This window comes from Colius striatus, chromosome 4, assembly GCF_028858725.1.
Source record: "Colius striatus isolate bColStr4 chromosome 4, bColStr4.1.hap1, whole genome shotgun sequence".
NCBI classification, from domain to species: domain Eukaryota; kingdom Metazoa; phylum Chordata; class Aves; order Coliiformes; family Coliidae; genus Colius; species Colius striatus.
The window spans coordinates 32,943,157-32,960,701 of record NC_084762.1 but is presented as its reverse complement, the minus strand read 5'-3'; the positions used below and the strand labels follow the sequence as shown (position 1 = coordinate 32,960,701).

Genomic DNA, 17,545 nt, shown 5'->3' with positions numbered 1-17,545 from the left:
TGGTTTACTACTAAAATGAGACAACTCAGGTAGAAGACATTATATAGAGTATAACCCTACAAAGCCATTTCTGGGCTGCAAAGCTTTATTGATGTAATTAATTTGTCACAAAGAGTGGATTAATGGGTTTTTGTGGAGCCTACAACATTTTTCTTTCATTATGGGAAGATGAAGAGGTGCCTTGCAATACTTCTCTTACAATGATACAAGTGAAAAGGGAGGTTGTAGGTGTTCATTTGCTGGGTCAAGCAACTTGTATCTCCATTGTTCAACTTAAAAACTTTTAAGTAGCACCATGACTAAAAAAAACTTCATTGTGGTCATTCTGCAAAGCATGGAGTCAAGGGTAGGAATCAGGTCTGAAGATAAGCTGCATTTAACAGCACTGCCTAAAAGTTCTTCTTCCAGTGAAACTACGAATGTCATGTACTCTGCCTTGGGTTCACTAATGACAACCTGTTGTGGTTTGGCCCTGCTAGCAAAGAAGCACCACGACAGTCTCTTGTTTGATGCCCTTATTCACCCCCACCCTTGTTAGGATGGCAGAGAGAGAAAATGTTTCCAAATATAATAATAAAAGTACTAAGATTGAACACTTCTCTGACTCCCGTAACACCCTCTCTTGGGGAGTTCCTCCATACAATGGTGTAGTCTTTGTACACTTCACTCCTAGATTCAAAAGTGAATCTGTGGTACTGAGCCCAGTATCTCTCTGTTGCTGCCAAATACAGGATTGACAAAGACTGAGACTGTCCTTAAGTGTAGATATGTACCTGGTTTATTTCTGGCAGTCATGAGGAATATGTGTGTGTTACATGTAAAAATATAAAAGGTGGAGGACAAAGAAACATGTTTGGCACCGTGTCATAGAAAAGAGGTTTTTTGTTCATGTAGATAGCAAGTGTCTGTAAGATATTCCTTACTAAATAAAATCATTAGATGGAAGGGATTTCCTGAGGCTGATGAGGTGATTTGCTAACTTCCTGGTTGAAGCGGAACTACTGCCAGTGCTGGATCGTCACTTTTTTACTAAAGACTTCAACATCTCAAAGCAGAGAGTCTGCTCCTTGTGTTTTAATCAGGCCATAATTACTCCTCTATCTTCAAGAGGAATTTTATCCGAACAGCTCATGTGTGCCAAAGAGTGTGGCCAGCAGGTCAAGGGAGGTTCTGCTCCCCCTCTGCTCTGCCCTGGTGAGGCCTCATCTGGAGTCCTGTGTCCAGTTCTGGGCTCCACAGCTCAAGGGGGACAGAGAACTTCTGGAGAGAATCCAGTGCAGGGCCAAGAAGATGATCAGGGGACTGGAACATCTTTCATATGAGGAAAGGCTGCAGGAACTGGGGCTGTTTAGTCTGGAGGAGACTGAGGGAAGATATTATTAACATTTACAAATATCTAAAGGATGGACATCAGGAGGTTGGGGCATCCTTTTTTTTCTATAGTAGCTTGCAACAGGACAAGGGATAATGAGATGAAGCCAGAACACAACAAGTTCCATTTAAATATAAGAAAAAAACTATTTCACTGTGAGGGTGACAGAGCAGTGGCACAGGCTGCCCAGAGGGGTTGTGGAGTCTCCTTCCTTGGAGGACTTCGAGATCCTCCTGGACATGTTCCTATGTGACCTGATCTAGGTGAACCTGCTTGTGCAGGGGGGTTGGACTAGATGATCTCTAAAGGTCCCTTCCAACCCTACCATTCTATGATTCTTTGTATTTGCCATGACCATGGAAAACTTCTTCATTTCAAAAATAGTAATTACATGGACAAATAAGTAGTTAGAATCATAGAATGGTAGGCTTAACTTAACTTGAAGTTAACTTAAACTTTTTCCAGTAAATGAGTACTTGTGTGTCATCTGGTCTTAATCTTGAATGCTACGACTTGCAAGATACAGAGAATATCATTAAAATGCACTTGTGATGTGTCTGTGAATTTGAAGGTAGAGGAGGGCCAGGGCCAGAAGCTCCAAAGGAAGGGCTTGGAAGTACCTTTTTGTCTCATGTCTGAAACTCCACTCTGAAGCTCTATGTGATTGAGAACATGTACAGAACCCTAGGTAGAAGAAGATGCAATTTAATGATTTTATAAATTGTCTCTAGGACTGGATTTGGGCTCAAAATGTTTATATCATAAGTTTTCAGTTGGATACTTGTAACACTGATCAACTGTCAAGCACAATGCTGAATTGTTGAAATAATAAAAATAGGTAAACAGTGTGAAAAGCACTTAAAATTATCAAAATTGAATACTATATGCTTCTGTGACATTCATGTGTTTGGTAAATTCTGTTGGTGGGGAAGGGAAGTTGAAATGACGAGTTTTTCTTACTTAGAGCAGGAAAGGTACAAAATGAAAGTGTACCAAGATGGAATACTGCTTTTACTGAGCCTATATGAGACTGTAAAATGGAGATCACTGTTCAAATCTCTAACTTGTTTGGATGATCTGCTAGATAATTAATAAAAGCAAGTGAGAAGTAGGCTGACTGTCAAACTATTATCCTAGGTCCTCCAGTTCCAGTCCAAACTCCGATGAAGTATGAAACACACAGACCAGGTAGCTGAAAATAAATGAACTCTTGTCCTTTTCGGGTGCAACTTTGAAATCAATGCCTGTGTTTTAGTGATGACTGAAGCAGGTGGTTGATTATAGTTCAAGAGGAAGCAATGCAAGTTACCAAACACTTGAACTATTGCTTTTCTTTTATGCATTGGTTGATTCATCCAAGAAAAGATCTTAGGACAATATGAAGCTGAGTATTTCCACAGAAAGACTTACAAACTTGAGATAGAGTTTCAGTCTTCCTGGTTGCCTGATAATATCTGATATTAATAAATCCACCTAATATTTTTTTAATCTGGTGAAGTTGTTAACAGGAAATTTTGCAACATATGTGTCTGTACACATGATACAGTGAAAGGCTGACAAACAAAAATGCATAAACCAAGATGATACTAATACAAAGAATAGTTTTATGTTAGGAAGCCAGAAGAAAACAACCATTGCCTTGTAGAGACCTTTAACTCTTTTCTGCATGGATCCTTCCATATTAAGCCTATAGTATCACATGGCTTTCACTGTCTGAACAGCCAGCTCACACTGAGAGCTACAGCACAGGTGCATAAATGCATGAGAACTGTGTAATACATCTAAGTGTTGCTAAAAATCTGGCTATGGATATTGATTATGTGGCACCAACTTGTTACATGTCACACTATGCTACTGCTGCATGTCACCTCAGACAGAAAACAAAACAAGGCTGTGTAGTTTTGGTGGGATTGGGCCACACTGTTGCTGTGGCAGGAGGTGTCTCATCAAGTATCTTTTACACCATTAAATTACAAGAGGCTTTCCATATAAACTGACACTGGAAATTTGTGGGGTTTCTTTTTTGGTATGTGCAGCAGTGAAGTTTGACTTGCGCAAACATATTCCTACAGAATAAACAATTAAGGAAAAGCACAGAATTCCCTGTCCTTCTGAAGTGTTTGGCTGGGGTTTTTTTTAGTTTTAAAACTACAATCTGGCATCCTAAAAGGAAAGGATACAGTAACAGTTCAATGCTTGTGGTATTTCTACTTGTTTGCTCCAATTTGAAGCAACTAGCAGTGTTTATGACTTTTATGGAATTAATCAGTCAGTTAAAATCCAGCTGTATGTATTTAGGAAGATATGTTTTATTTCCGTACATATTTTCCTAGGATTAAAAATATGTGTCTTAATGGCCAACACTTGGATACCCTTAATTCCTCTTTGAGATTGTTTTGCAGATACATTTAGCTGAACTCTGCTGATGCTCTCAGTACTTTTAAAGTGTTTTAGGCACTGCAAAAACCCAGCTATTGAAACTCGGTGAGAAGCAAGATGGAGCTCTGATTGAAACACTGCTAGTTCAGGCCCAGGAGCATACTAACTGTGGTTGTGCAGCTTCTGGTCTGCCCACAGTATAAGAAGCGTTTGCTCTATTAGTGAAGATTATATGTTCTTTAATATATTTCAGGCTCCAAACAAGTAGTCTTGGTATGCTGTATGAATATTAGGTTTTTAGGGGAATAAGGAGGATGGTGGCTTCTTTTTTTTTATGGGAGCTGATGTGGTGTGGGTCATACTATGTGAGTGTGAACTTGGTATCTTTCCTCAGTAAATTGGATTGTGTTGAAAGGTCTGTTTTTCTTATTTGGTTCTCTTCTTGAAGATGTTCAATGCTTGTGTGTAAAGTTGAATGGAAGTCAGAGAGTGGGAATCTTTTTGTGAGTAATTGAGATCTTGTCCATTTTCTTTACACATTTCAGAGTGCAAATAAATTTTATTCACCTTAAATCTCCATTATAGACTCCTTTAAGATTACAGAAATTATGTGCAAACTGTAAGTATGTAACGTGTCTTTATGTGTCTGTATTTTACTTTAGTGAAAAGAGGACTCACAAAGGATATAACCTGTCTGAAGGATTTTATGAGTGATCCCAAAAGAGAAGAACCTCTAGTTGGTATGTTTTTTTGTTTTCTAAATGGTATGTTGTTGAATTTGTGACCAAATGGCTTTTGTTTTGAAATAAAAGGTAGGTATTGTTTAATTTTCTGTAAATGTATTGAATAATTTATGAGATATATCTTATTTCCTGTACCTCCTAACATTTAGATTATTACACTGAGTACACTTTTATACACCTTAATTGTTAAGACAATTCATTCCTGAGGGAGCTATCTTAGTAAAGAAGCTTTTTACAGGTCACAGAATGGTTAAGGATGGAAGAGACCTCCAGAGGTCATCATCCTAAGCAGGTTGCCGAGTGACCAAATGGCTTTTTAAATATTTACAAGATGGGAGGCTCCCTGTCCTCTCATGGAAACCTGTGCCAGGGCTCAGTCACCCTCAGAGACAAAGGTGTTTCCTGACGTTCAGACAGCATCTCCTGTGTTTCAGTTTGTGCCCATTGCCTCTAGTCCTGTCATTCGGCACCAGTGAAGAGAGCCCAGCTCACTTTTCTTTACACCTTGCCTTCAGTTATTTATACTTGCTGACAGGATTCTCCTTTGAGCCTTCTTGAGGCTCCTCTGAGCCTTCTCTGGGCCAGCAGGACCACCAAGATGATCAGGGGTATAGAACATCTTTCATAGGAGGAAAGGCTGCGGGAACTGGGTCTGTTTAGTCTGGAGAAGAGGAGACTGAGGGAAGATCTTATTAACATTTATAAATATCTAAAGAGTGGGTGTCAGAAGGTTGGGACATCCCTTTTTTCTATAGTAGCTAGTAACAGGACAAGGGGTAATGGGATGAACAAAAAAGTTCCACTGAAACATAAGAAAAAACTATTTCACTGTGAGGGTGAGGGAGCCCTGGCACAGGCTGCCCAGAGGGGCTGTGGAGTCTCCTTCCTTGGAGGTCTTCAAGACCCGCCTGGACATGTTCCTATGTGACCTGATCTATGTGACCCTGCTTCTGCAGGGGGATTGGACTAGATGACCTCTAAAGGTCCCTTCCAACCCCTACCATTCTATGATTCTATGATTCTTTAGGCTAAACAGGCTTTCTTTATAGGAGAGATGCGCTAGTGCTTTCATCATCTTCATCGCCCTTCATTTGTCCACATCACTTTTACTGGGAAGCCCAGAACTGGACACAGCACTCTGGGCATGGCCCTACTGGTGCTGAATGAAGTGAGTGGATCACCTCCTTCAGCCTGGTGGCAACACTTCTCATCCAGCCCGTAGTGTCATTGGCCTTACTTACCACAAGAGCCCACTGCTGGCTCCTGTCCAGCTTGGTGTCTGCTCAGGTGCTTTCCCATTAATCTACTTTCCAACTGGTCATCCCCCAGCATGTACTGGTACCTGGGCCTGTTCCTCCCCAGGCACAGGAATTTGTGGAATTTGTGCTTCCCCTTGCTGAGCTGCCTGAGGTTCCTGTCAGGCCAACTCTCCAGCCTGTTGAGGTGCGTCTGGATGGCAGCACAACTCCCTGGTATACTGCCCATTCCTCACAGTTATGAGTGTCATCAGCAAACTTGCTGAGGGTGTGTTACACAGGACTGGCCCCAGTATTGCCCCTTGGCATACACTGCCAGCTGCTGGCCTCCAACTAGACTTCATGCCACTGGTGACTTGTCATTTGGTGATTCTTTTTGGTCTTTCACTTGTTGGGATATACATATGTTTCTGTTCTAGTGAGATATTTTAACTTGCTGTCATTGAGAATGCCAAAAGTAATGAGGTACCTTTTAAGGTTTTCTTTCTTTCTAATTGCTAGATTAGGCAATCCTTAGGAGATTAAGCAATGCTGCCTGTCAGTAGTATGTGCTGTTGGCCTAGAGAAATATGTTCCCTGACCAAGAGCTAAGAAGCAGATTTCTTAGTATTGGCAGAGAATTCTTCTGTTTAGTGAATTGTCTTGCTGTTACTCTTCACGCAGTATTAATAGGAAAACGCATGGCATAGTATAAGTAATTTTAATAGAAAAAGGTAAATAGCAAAGTGTTACTTTCTTGTATACTCATTTGGTGATAGTTTATTTTCAGAGTGAAGATTCAGCAGTATAATACTGTAGGGGGTCTGAGATGAAGTTGAATTCCTTCATAGCAGCCTGTATGTTTTGGATTTGTGACTCAAACAGTGTTAATAGCTAACACACCAGTGTTTTAGCTGTTGCTGCGCTCTCTGTTTTTTGCTCTGAGTCCCCATCTCTCACCTTTTGAGTGGACTGGAGGTGGGCAAAAGACTGTGAGAGGACAGCTAGGGCAGTTGACCCAAACTGGACAAAAGAGTATTCTGTACTGTGTAATGTCATGCTCAGCAATCGCAGTTGAGGTAAAGTTAGAAAAAAGGAGGGGGGAGTGGGGGTTAGAGGTGTTAGTTTCCAATATTGCTGTTCAGAGACTGGGTATTGATCTGCTTGTGGAGAGGTGAGTGACTGCTTTTCACATGTGGTGGTTTTTTTTTTTTTTTCCCTTTTTTCCACTGTCTTGATCTCAAACCATGAATTTCCTTGGTTTTGCTTGCTCCATACTCTCCCCATCCCAACAAGGGGTGTGTGAGTGAGAAAGCAGCTGTGTGGTGCTTGGCTGTTGGCTGAGGTCAACACATCACAAATATGCAGTGTTGGAAATTGTGATAATAAGGAGCAGCTGCAGGTTTTTCCTATTTGTTTTAAGCTGCTTATAAACTTGTTACATTTAAGCTGTTCAAAGTAAAACTTTTCATGCTAGACAGAAGCCCCATACTTAAGAGATTTCTAAGTACTTCTAAGGCATTGTCTTTCAGTCATTTCTATGAAAAGTGAAAGAAAAATCCCATTGTCATTCCTATGATCCTTAAAGGTTTATGGAAGACTTTTAGGTTATGAAGGACTCCGGTTTGTGAAGTGGTTATTTTCTCTCCTACGTGATCTTTGTACTAGTTGGACACTGTCCAAATTATGTTTGACTAAGTAATTCAAATCCATTTTTTCATCTAGACATTCATGTGTCATTTCCTATTCCCGTTGGATTCTTTTATATGCACTCCCCAAGAATTCTCATACGTGGCTGTATAGAATGTAAGACTCTTTCTTAGTTTCTTGAAAATAGGCCAGGCAAGAAAAAAAAGTACACAAAATATTTTATTTTGGTGGGCTTGCAAATCTTCCATAGAAAGCGTTTTTCCTTTCAGAATAAAGGATTATAGAGATACATTTAACTTATGCGGTTAATAAGTCTAAAGGAGTGCTGAAATTCTGAAAATGGAATATTTCTATGTACTCATTTCAGCTTTTAATGAGCAATATCGAAGAGAACACGTTTGTAGTAGTCTATGCTAATATATAGATATTTGTAACTCTTGCTTTTACAGGTTTAGAACATGTGGTTGAAATTAGATTTGAAGGAAGGAAAGAGCCACATTATGAGTGCAAATTGTGTGGGTTTAATACAGAGATGGCACCTATGATAGAACACCTTAGTGGATATAAACACAGAAGAGCATACATCGTGAGTAATTCTGATGCATTTTGGTTACAGTTTCTTTATGATACTCCCCTGTTATTTCCTTTTTTTCCCAATAAGTAATTACAGCAAGTTTGAAGTTTAACCCACTATATGATAAATCATGAATACTTGTATGGTCGACTTTTCATGGGTCAGATGAATACGGATAGTTATTGAGGAACTGCCATCCAGAGGTGCGTGTCTGCATCTGCTCCAAGTCTGTTGCTAGTGATTTGGTTGCCTCCAAGATCAGGTTCCTAGAGCACTGCAGTTCGTTCTTATTCCTCAGCATGTCCCTGGCATTGTTGAATATGGTATAGGGCATGTTACCTTTTGGTAGCAAGCTTTGCATAGTATCCACTTTTTGTTATGAAGACTACTTAAGCAACTGTAAGCAAATATAATTAGCTATGTTACAGTGGAGAAACTAGCTCATAATGTTCAAAACAGTGTTTACCAAGCAGTTATTTGGAAGCTTGTCCAAAAGATGAAATTTGCCAGCTTTTAAATATCGAGGTGAATTTTGATATTAACCATTTCAAGCTGTTTCTGTCAACAGTCTAAAGAATTTCCAGAGAAAATGAAGAGAAAGGCAACAGATGTAAAAGAATGCAAAGTCTCATTTCTCAAACGGATAGCAGGAGAGCTAGAGAAGACTGAAGGATTAAAAATGTATAAGGTAATTGAATGTAAATGTAAAATATTTGTTACTGTGTCTTTTATCAGTGCATTTATGTTTGACCTACAGCATTTAAAAAGTACTGCTAATAAAGCATACTAAATTTCTGTGTATTTCTAGCAAGTGTAGTATTAGATTGAACTAAGGCTTAACTTGAAGTTGCCCCGAAAAATCAAAGGAAAAAACCAGCAGCATTGAAATTAATCTTAAAAGAGAGAGTTATTCATTTTTTAAAAGTTAGAGTTTTTTTCAAGATAGAAAATGTTCAGTCTGAATTCAGTGGCTCAGGCATTTTATTGCTTTACATCAATGATTTTTAGTTTTGCAACTAACGTTTTTGCAACTTAAGTTTTCGCAGATGTAAGCAAACTTTCTCTCATATTTCATTTATATTTACAGGATTATATCTATAAAATTATGGGCAATACTATGCCAGGATAAATAAAAGTACTTGTTCCTTTTTCCAAAGGCAGTAGCAGTCGAGACTGTTGTTACACAATTTTAATCAGCAAATCTAATATGAAACTATTTCTATTCCTAGGTTGAAGGTTACGTAAGACCAAGCACCTCACGTAAGTATGTTTATTACTTGAATATAGTAGCTTTGACTTAAATGATATTTGGCCTAATTTGAATTAGTAGTTGGACTCAAAAGGGTTTGACTGTTCAACTTGTAACAGCACAAAATGTTCTTCGAGATTTTCCGGTTTTTGTGAGTTTGAAATGAGGGAAGAATTACTAGACTTGCAGTGTTTCTTAGGTGTTCTTCAGTGGCTTGGTTCTGGAGGCATCTAAGATAACTACGTTAATTTGGTAATCAAGGAAAGTGAAAAAGAATGGAAAAATGATATTTCGTGGTTTGGGTTTTTTTCCTGAATAAGCTGATAAAGCCTCTCTCCCTCATTTCAGTCATCAAAAGACATACATACACTGGTTGTATATCTGGTAAAAGTGGAAATTAACAGTCCTTTAACAAGTCCATTGGAACATGCAATGGAGACCAAGCCCTCAAACATAGTAACCTCACTCCTACAGTATGAGTTATGTCCTTTGTTACTGTAGGTGTGCTATTCATAGAATCATAGAAAGGTAGGGGTTGGAAGGGACCTTTAGAGGTGATCTAGTCCAGCCCCCTGCTAAAGCAGATCCACCTAAATCGTATCACATAGGAATGTGTCCAGGCAGGTTTTGAAAACCTCCAGAGAAGGAGATTCCAGACCTTCCCAGGGCAGCCTGTGCCAGGGCTCCCTCATCCTCACAGTAAAGTAGTTTTTCCTTATGTTTAAATGAAACTTTTTGTGTTCCAGCTTCTTTGATTCTGAGGTCTTTATTGATTCTTGACAAGGCCAACCTGAAGAAACACCTACTTGCTGCCTTTTGACCCTAGTACAAAAATCAGTGGGAAGGTAGGCTGGATTGAAATGAGTGAAGGTTGCATAGATCAATGGAGTTTGTCAGTGTGAATCCAGCTGTAGGATCTTGCCATGTGTTGTGGTTTAGGCTTATCTAGGAACAAAGGACCACTATTAGCTGTAAGTACCAAGGGCCTTTGGAACACCCTAAGGACAGGAAGGGCTTAATTGCCACTTATGGTCCCAGGCAAAACAGACAAGACTATTCAACTTGGGGAAGAAAATAAACTAATTTAATCCACCAACAGCCATAAAACCATAAAACCCAAAAACATAACAAACAGAAAACAACACAGAGGGGTGCAATGATGAAGACCACAACCAGCCCATTAAGACTACCTTCCTTCCACCCTTCCCTTCTTCCCAGACTCAGGGCCCTGATCCTAGTGTCTTTATCTTCTCCCCACCTGAGTGGTGCAGGAGGGCAGGGATTGAAGGTTTTGGTCAGTCCAATCCCGATAGTTTCTGCCCTTTGTCTCTCCTCAGGGCAGATGGGCTCCTCACTGGTCTTTCCTGCTCCTCTGCAGGGTACCTCACACACCTGGCAGCCCTGCACCGGCAGTTCCAATGTGCATTCATCCTGAGGGCTGCAGCTCTTTTCTGCCTCTCGTGTGGGTTTGCTCTGCGGTGCGCAGGCTCTCCAGCACAGCCTGTGCCATGGCTGCCTCCTCACACAGTCCCTTGCCCGTCTGGGTGCACTCACACGGAGCTGCTGGTGGTTCTCAGTCTTGTCATTGCCCTCTGTGGGTTGCAGGGGCACAGCTGCATTCTCACCATAGATTGCAGAGGGATCTCTGGTCTGATGCTCCTCCTTCCTTCCTCCTTCTCTGAGGAGGAAGACCCATGGGGGTCTGCATGGTCACCTCCATCTTGTACCACTCCTTCACCTCCTCTTGCAGCTCAGATTTTCCTTCTGAAATAGAGGTGACAGAGGCACCAGGTGGGCCTGGGCAGGCTGGAGATTGGTCCACTTCAGAGCAAGGGGATGTTTTGGGAACTGCCTACAGCACTGGGACCAGCACTGCAGCCCCCTCCCTGTTATCAGGCAAAAAGCATCTCCACACAAATCCATGACACTGTAGCAGTGCAGTTATTTTGATTGATCATCAGTGGCTTCTGTGAATTGTACACCAAATTTTGGCTGCTGCAGAGACCATATGCAGAACTAAGATAAGGTTATGTATCCTTTTTAAAATATCTGTATATGTACACACACATATATATGTGTATGGTATGTACAAAAGACCTTGAAGTGAATTATTTGTGGTTTTTCTTAAAGGATAAATTATGATATTTCTTTATTCTCTTACAGAAGAGAGATTATCTGTACTTTGTCTTAGGCTTCAAATTATAAATAGTAATTTATTAAGATAATTCCTGTAACCAATTACTCAGAGTGGCAGTACAACATAGGAGGTTCTGGTTTAATTTAGTCTCTCAATTCTGTCTGCATCATTTTTTGCCTTTTTAAAAACTACTCTTAATCCTGTAATGGAATACATCAGCAAAATGAAAATACTTTGCTATTTTGGAACAGGCTTTTCAGATTACATTATTGCTTCCTTGAAGTTATAGCAGATAGCTGGAGAAGCTTGTCTATATCTCCAGCAGGTACATAGCTCTGTGTGTCAGTAGAGGATGGGAAGTGACGGACTGATCAGTCTTGCTAAAAAAAGAACATGAAGGTTATAGTGGATGCCAAGCTGAGTATGGGCCAAGAAAATGCTCTCATTTCACATAAGGTACATATACTGTGATACTTCAGGAGAAGCACAGCCAGCAGATTGAAGAAAAGTCTTATCCCCTACCATTTGGTGCTAGTAAGACCAAACTTTGGGTACTGTATCCAGTTGTGTTTATTCTAGCTCAAGGGAAAAGTGGAGAAATTCGAGAGAATCCGACAACAGATTATGAGGATTCTTAGGCATCAAGAGCATATACCTAGGATGAGGGTTAGATGGAGCAGGGCTTGTTTAGAATGGGAAAGGGGAGGGTAAGAGGTGATCTTAAAACTGCCCTTCAAGTGTCTATAGACTGCTACAAGGTTGACAAAGCCAAAGTTGTTGGTTATTGCAGGCAATGTAACAAGAGAAGGCAGCCACAGATTGCAGCTTGAGGAGAGGATGAACTCAGAAAAATCTTCTGTCTTAGATAATAGTACACCACTGGAACAGGTAACTAGTGAGCTCATAGTTAGTGAAATCTTCATCTGTGGAGGTTTTCAAGACCTGGCTACAAAACTAGAATCATACCTTGGCAGTAGTTCTGCTTGAAGTGGGAGTTGGACTACTAGATGGTGAAGCTGGAAGTTCATGTGTGGTCACAGAACTATGATGCCATTAGAATTGCAGGGATGTAAGGCAATAGCTTATGTGACTGGAATGCTGCAATGGAAGGATAAGGACTTCTTATGAAAGTTAGCACAGAAAACGACAGTAGAAGTTGTGGTGGATGGAAGAGCACCTTTTCAATATAGAGCCATAGCTGATGGTTGTTGAGGGTTTATGGGTCAGCACTAGGGGAGAGGCGAAAAAGAACATCATCATGGTAGATCTCTCCAACAGGCAGTCTGCAGCAAGGCTGTCTTATTTACATAATGGGAAGAAGCCTCTCAACCGTAGTTCTCCCAGTTTTCTTGGAGAGAGTGACTTTTTGCTGGAAAAGCAGCATGGAATGTTGCAAACAATCCAAAAGTGAGTCAGGGCCAGTTTTCTGTGCAGATGCTGGATGAGTCAACAAGAAGTCTTTTATGGAAAAACTGTTAGCAATGTGACAGTCAATGGCAACCTTAATTGCTGTGAGACAAATGAAAACTCTTTGGGTAATGAGAAAGTTACATATTAGACTAATAACCTTGAACTTTAAGAGAACAGGCTTCAGCTTCTTCAGAAAACTAGTAGTCAGAATCTCTTGAGAAGCTGATTTAAAAGGAAAAGAAGCTTGAAAAAGCTAATCAGTCTTCATGGAGAACCTCCTCAATGAGCAGAAATTATCTGTTCTGCTGTCCAAGGCTATGAACAGGCATAGCAGGTGGCTGATGTGTTTGAACAGGGAACTCCTAGCTGATCTTAAATGCTGAACAGAAGCGTACCAAGAACAGAGGCAGAGGTAGGCTGCATATAAGAATTGCAGATGTATTTGGGGTGAAATTAAGACAGAGCTTGCCTGGAGGTTGAAGGAATATGAAGAGCTTCTGCAGATATGACAGCAGCAAAAGAAGATGTAGGCCTTCTGCTGAGCAAGAAGCCTGGTGATGAGGGATGTGGAAGAGGCTGAGTGATTTGTAGCCTTCTTTGCCTTGGTCTTTGTTGGGAAGGTCTGTTCTCAGATCTTTGTGCATAGTTGTAAAGCTTAGGGGAGAATGACGTTACCCACTGTAGGGAAGAGCAAATTGAGCACGTACAAGGCCACAGGACAAAAAGGGATGTTTCTGGTGTTGAGGAAGCTGCCTGCTCCCTCAAAGTCTTTGAAAACTCATGACAATCAGAGGAGTTCATTGAGGACCTAAAAACAATCTGTTTGTCTACAAAAGTAAAATGTTGCTATAGACTGTCTTGGATCATATAAAAAATTATGGTGCACATCCTCATGGATGTCATTTACTGGTGTGTGTGAAGGTCAAGAAAGTGTCTGGGAATAGCCAGTGTGGATTTACCAAGGATAGACTGGATTTGACTAGCCTGACTGTGTTTTGCAATGACATGGGCCGGCTCTGTGGATGGGGGAAGAAGGATGGATATCATTTTATCATTACACCTGGAATAGAGCAACAACTCGACTGGATGAATCAGCAATGCACTCTTGATATAAGGAAGGCCAACAGCATACTAGACTGAATTAGCAAAAGTGCAGCTTGCAGATTGAGGGAGGTGCTTATCCCCTTCTGTTAAGGACTCATTGAGCTGCTTCACAAACTCTGTGTCCTCTGTACATGAGAAGTTTTGATGAACTGGAAAGAGTCAGCAGGTGATTCACCAGCTACAAAAGATCATCAAGAGATTGTAGCATATGATGTGGAAGACAGTTTTAGGGAGCTGGGTTTGACTACCTTGGAGAAGGCAGCAGCTAAGTAAGGAATCCAAATGTCTTCCACAACCTAAAACATGGCTCCAGAGAGGGAGACAGACTTTAAGAAGATACGCAGGGAAAGAACAAGTGGCAACATTCATCACAGCTTGCAATAAAGGAAGTGCTGATGGAATGTTCAGAAAGTTCTGCACAGTGAGTGGTCAAGCACTGAAGCTGCCTGTCCAGAGAAGTGGGAAATTGCCATTCTCGAAGACTTAAAAAATTGTCATGGTGTAGTGAGGAGCTGCTTTAGCTTGGTAACAAGGGGAAGGAGTTCCAGTGAAGACCCAATAAAGAGTTCTTGGACTTTACCCTGGCTCCTGGGTTCAGACCCACCTCTGGCCCGGCTGGGCCAATCTATTGCCATCACTATTTAGGGACAGGAATTTGAAGTGCTGGCAGGAGCTGCAAGAGTGATACAAGATGGAGGCGACCACATGGACCCTTCAGTCAGAGAAGGAGGAAGGAAGGAAGAGCACCAGACCAGAGACCCCTCTGCAAGCCGAGGTGAGAATGCAGCTGTGCCCCTGCAACCCATGCAGGGCCATGACAGGACTGAGAGCCACCAGCAGCTCCCTGTGAGTGCACCCGGATGGGCGAGGGACTGTGTGAGGAGGCGGCCATGGCCCAGGCCGTGTTGGAGAGCCTGCGGGCCACAGAGCAGCCCCACACGAGAGGCAGAGAGGAGCTGCAGCCTTTGGGATAAATGCGCGTCGGAGCAGCCCGTGCAGGGCTGCCAGGTGTGTGAGGTACCCCATGGACTTGCAGGGAGGACTGGTGTGGAGCCCACCTGTCCTGAGGAGAGACAAAGGGCAGAAGCTATCAGGAATAGACTGACTGAAACCCCACTCCCTGCCGCCCCCCCCACCAGCTGTTCGTCAGGGAGGAGATAAAACACATGGATCAGGGCTCTGAGCCCAGGAAGAGGGGAGGAGTGGGGAGAAGGTGTTCTTAAAGGGTTGGTTGTACTCTTCGTCGTTGTACCACTCTGTGTTGTGTTATGTTTGTTATGTTTTGGGGTTTTATGGTTACGCTTTAGTTGGTGTTGCATTAAATTACTTTCTATTTCCTTCCCCAAGGCTGGAGTAGCCTGGTCTGTTTTGCCTGGGACCATAAGCAGCAAATAAGCCCTCCCTGCCCTTTGACAATTCTCGGGTCTTTGGTACCTGAGGCTGGCTAATAGTGGTCTTTTGTCCCCTGATGGGCCTGAACCAAATAAACAAAAATTCAACTGAACTTGGGCCTAAGCAGCCTGAACTAACTAGTCTTGAGGCTAGTCTTTGTTAAAGAGAGCAGAACTTCAGTAGTTAGCTTGAGTAGGGTGAAGTTTCCAGCCACTGAGTAGCACTCCTTGTCTCCACCCCTCTTTTCAAACAGGGAGGATTTTGGGGGCTTACTGGAAAGACTCAATTGAAAGCATCAGTTGAGTAATTTAAGGAAGAACAAGACCTATGAGGAGTGACTGAGGGAAATGGAGTTGTTTAGCCTAGAGAAAAGGATGCTTGAAGGGAGATCTTATTGCTCTGCAACTACCTGAAAGTAGGTCGTAGCAAGGTCAGTAAACAATTCTGTGAAAATTATTCTGGTTGTCAATGTCATCCTGTTACAGTTAATTTTTTGGTTTCTGTTACTTACCACTTCTGTGGTACTTTCTCTTGCCTCCAGGGCTGGGTTAGAGGACCTCCAGAGGTCCCTTCCAACTTAAACTTTTTCTATGGTTCTGTGATTCTGCCTGCAGAGGTCCCTCCCATGCTACCTTTCCATGATTCTTAATTCATTTGATGTCTTCTGTGAAGTGATAGCAGTCCTTTTCTTCCCTGACATTCAGAAAACTTTTGGGACCTACAGTGCAACTTCTTGTTGCAACTCATGAGCATGTATTCAACAACAGGTAGTTAAAACAGCTACATGATTCTTTGAGCCTCCTATGATAGGGGCAAAGATGTCATTTCTCCTGAGAATTATTACTTGCCCTATTGCTTATCCTAGAACACCTGTGCTGATAAAGACTGAAGAAGTTATAAATACCATTCAGTAGCTGATTCTCTGCAGCACAGCTGCTGTTTTAGACTGCCTTGTTTTACTGAGCTTCTCCTCCTTCCTCATGTTTGTGCATTGTACTGTCAATAGCAATGATTAGACATTCTAATCTTCATAACTTCTGTTGGAGATTAAACTATTATATGTGCAGCTTTGGTAGGCTTTTCACAGGAGGAAAAAAACCCCAGTCCAAACCTTCTCACTTTTCACATGGAGGAATGTCCACCTCAGCTCAGTCGATACTGACTTCTAGTGTAGGGTTCAGTTGCCTGAGCAGAGATGGTACAGGGTACCCTGCAAAGCTGTCAGGGCACACGTCTTCCCTAGATGTTTCACAAGGATGCCTGGTGGTTTCTAAAATTGAGGTATGTGCCTAGGTTTAGGCAGCGGAACCCTGCCCTTTAAAGAAACTACAGTCACTTCAGGGCCAAAACACATTCTGTTTGTGTCATGTTTCTGTTTCAGCCCTACGATGTTGCTAATAATTCTTTTAAATTTTCTAGCCCCATCAAAGAAGAAAGCAAGGTGAGAGCACTTTGAGATCTCTTTACTTAATAAATAGTTTCTGTAACAAACATCATGTATGGGGAAAATGTTTTATTTTGCCTGGACTTGCTCCTCTTGTTCTGTCTGTGAGGAAACAGTAGCTGAGGCATTTGAAATCCTGCACTGGTTATGCAGTTCAGTAGCGGTCTGATGTACTCGTACACAAGGAACTGGCAAGCTGTTGCCATTTTATCTGGGACATGGTTGCCTGAGTAAGTTGTATAAAAGGCACCTCTGTTCATGTAGGAAGACAAAATATACCATTATTTTAGTCATCCCCTTTAGCTGGTCTGTAAAGAAGTTCATCAGTACTACTGTTCTTCTTGAGAGTCAGTCAGAATAAGGACCTTTAAGCAATAATAGTAATTTAAATGTGCCATAGAAAAAGATAACCTGTATTGGTAAGTGATGGACATTTGGAAATAGACATAATTTAATTCTAGATACCATGAATAAACCTAATTTCTTAGTAATCTTTACAATACATCTTAATATTGTAATTTCTTTCTTTTTTAAGGTGGGAAGATGGTTATAAGCATGAGGTATGTAGAGGTAGTAATTCTTTAAGTGCCTTCTGTTGTAGCAGTTTCTTTATGCTTGCTGTTTGTTTTTCTAAAAGCTTTTTCCTCTTTGCCTTCATTTCCTTATTTTGTGAATATTATTGCAGAAGCAAAATAATTGACCTGTGTTTTTCTTCTACAATCCCACAGAACGATCCTGTTCGGAAACAGAAAGCTCTGGAGTTCTTGGTATGTGTATAAAACAGTTGTGTGCGGTTTCACCAGTATGATGCCATGCAATGAACATTGGGAAGAAGCTGCTGGTTACTGATCAAACC

The 17,545-nt window shown here is 41.4% G+C and overlaps 1 protein-coding gene across 4 annotated transcripts in view; it reads left to right on the top strand.

The window, feature by feature from the left end:
* Positions 1–17,545, top strand: part of LOC133625314 (uncharacterized) — a 35,082-nt gene that overhangs the window by 10,507 nt on the left and 7,030 nt on the right. For 2 of the 4 annotated variants that reach the window (XM_061995198.1, XM_061995199.1), the window contains exons 5-12: positions 2,510–2,560; positions 4,414–4,491; positions 7,829–7,965; positions 8,522–8,641; positions 9,183–9,213; positions 16,665–16,686; positions 17,225–17,249; positions 17,418–17,456. In XM_061995198.1, the coding sequence (XP_061851182.1) occupies positions 2,510–2,560; positions 4,414–4,491; positions 7,829–7,965; positions 8,522–8,641; positions 9,183–9,213; positions 16,665–16,686; positions 17,225–17,249; positions 17,418–17,456 (503 nt within the window). The remainder of the gene's footprint in view (positions 1–2,509; positions 2,561–4,413; positions 4,492–7,828; positions 7,966–8,521; positions 8,642–9,182; positions 9,214–16,664; positions 16,687–17,224; positions 17,250–17,417; positions 17,457–17,545) is intronic. The other 2 variants (XM_061995200.1, XM_061995201.1) reach the window with 1 other exon arrangement.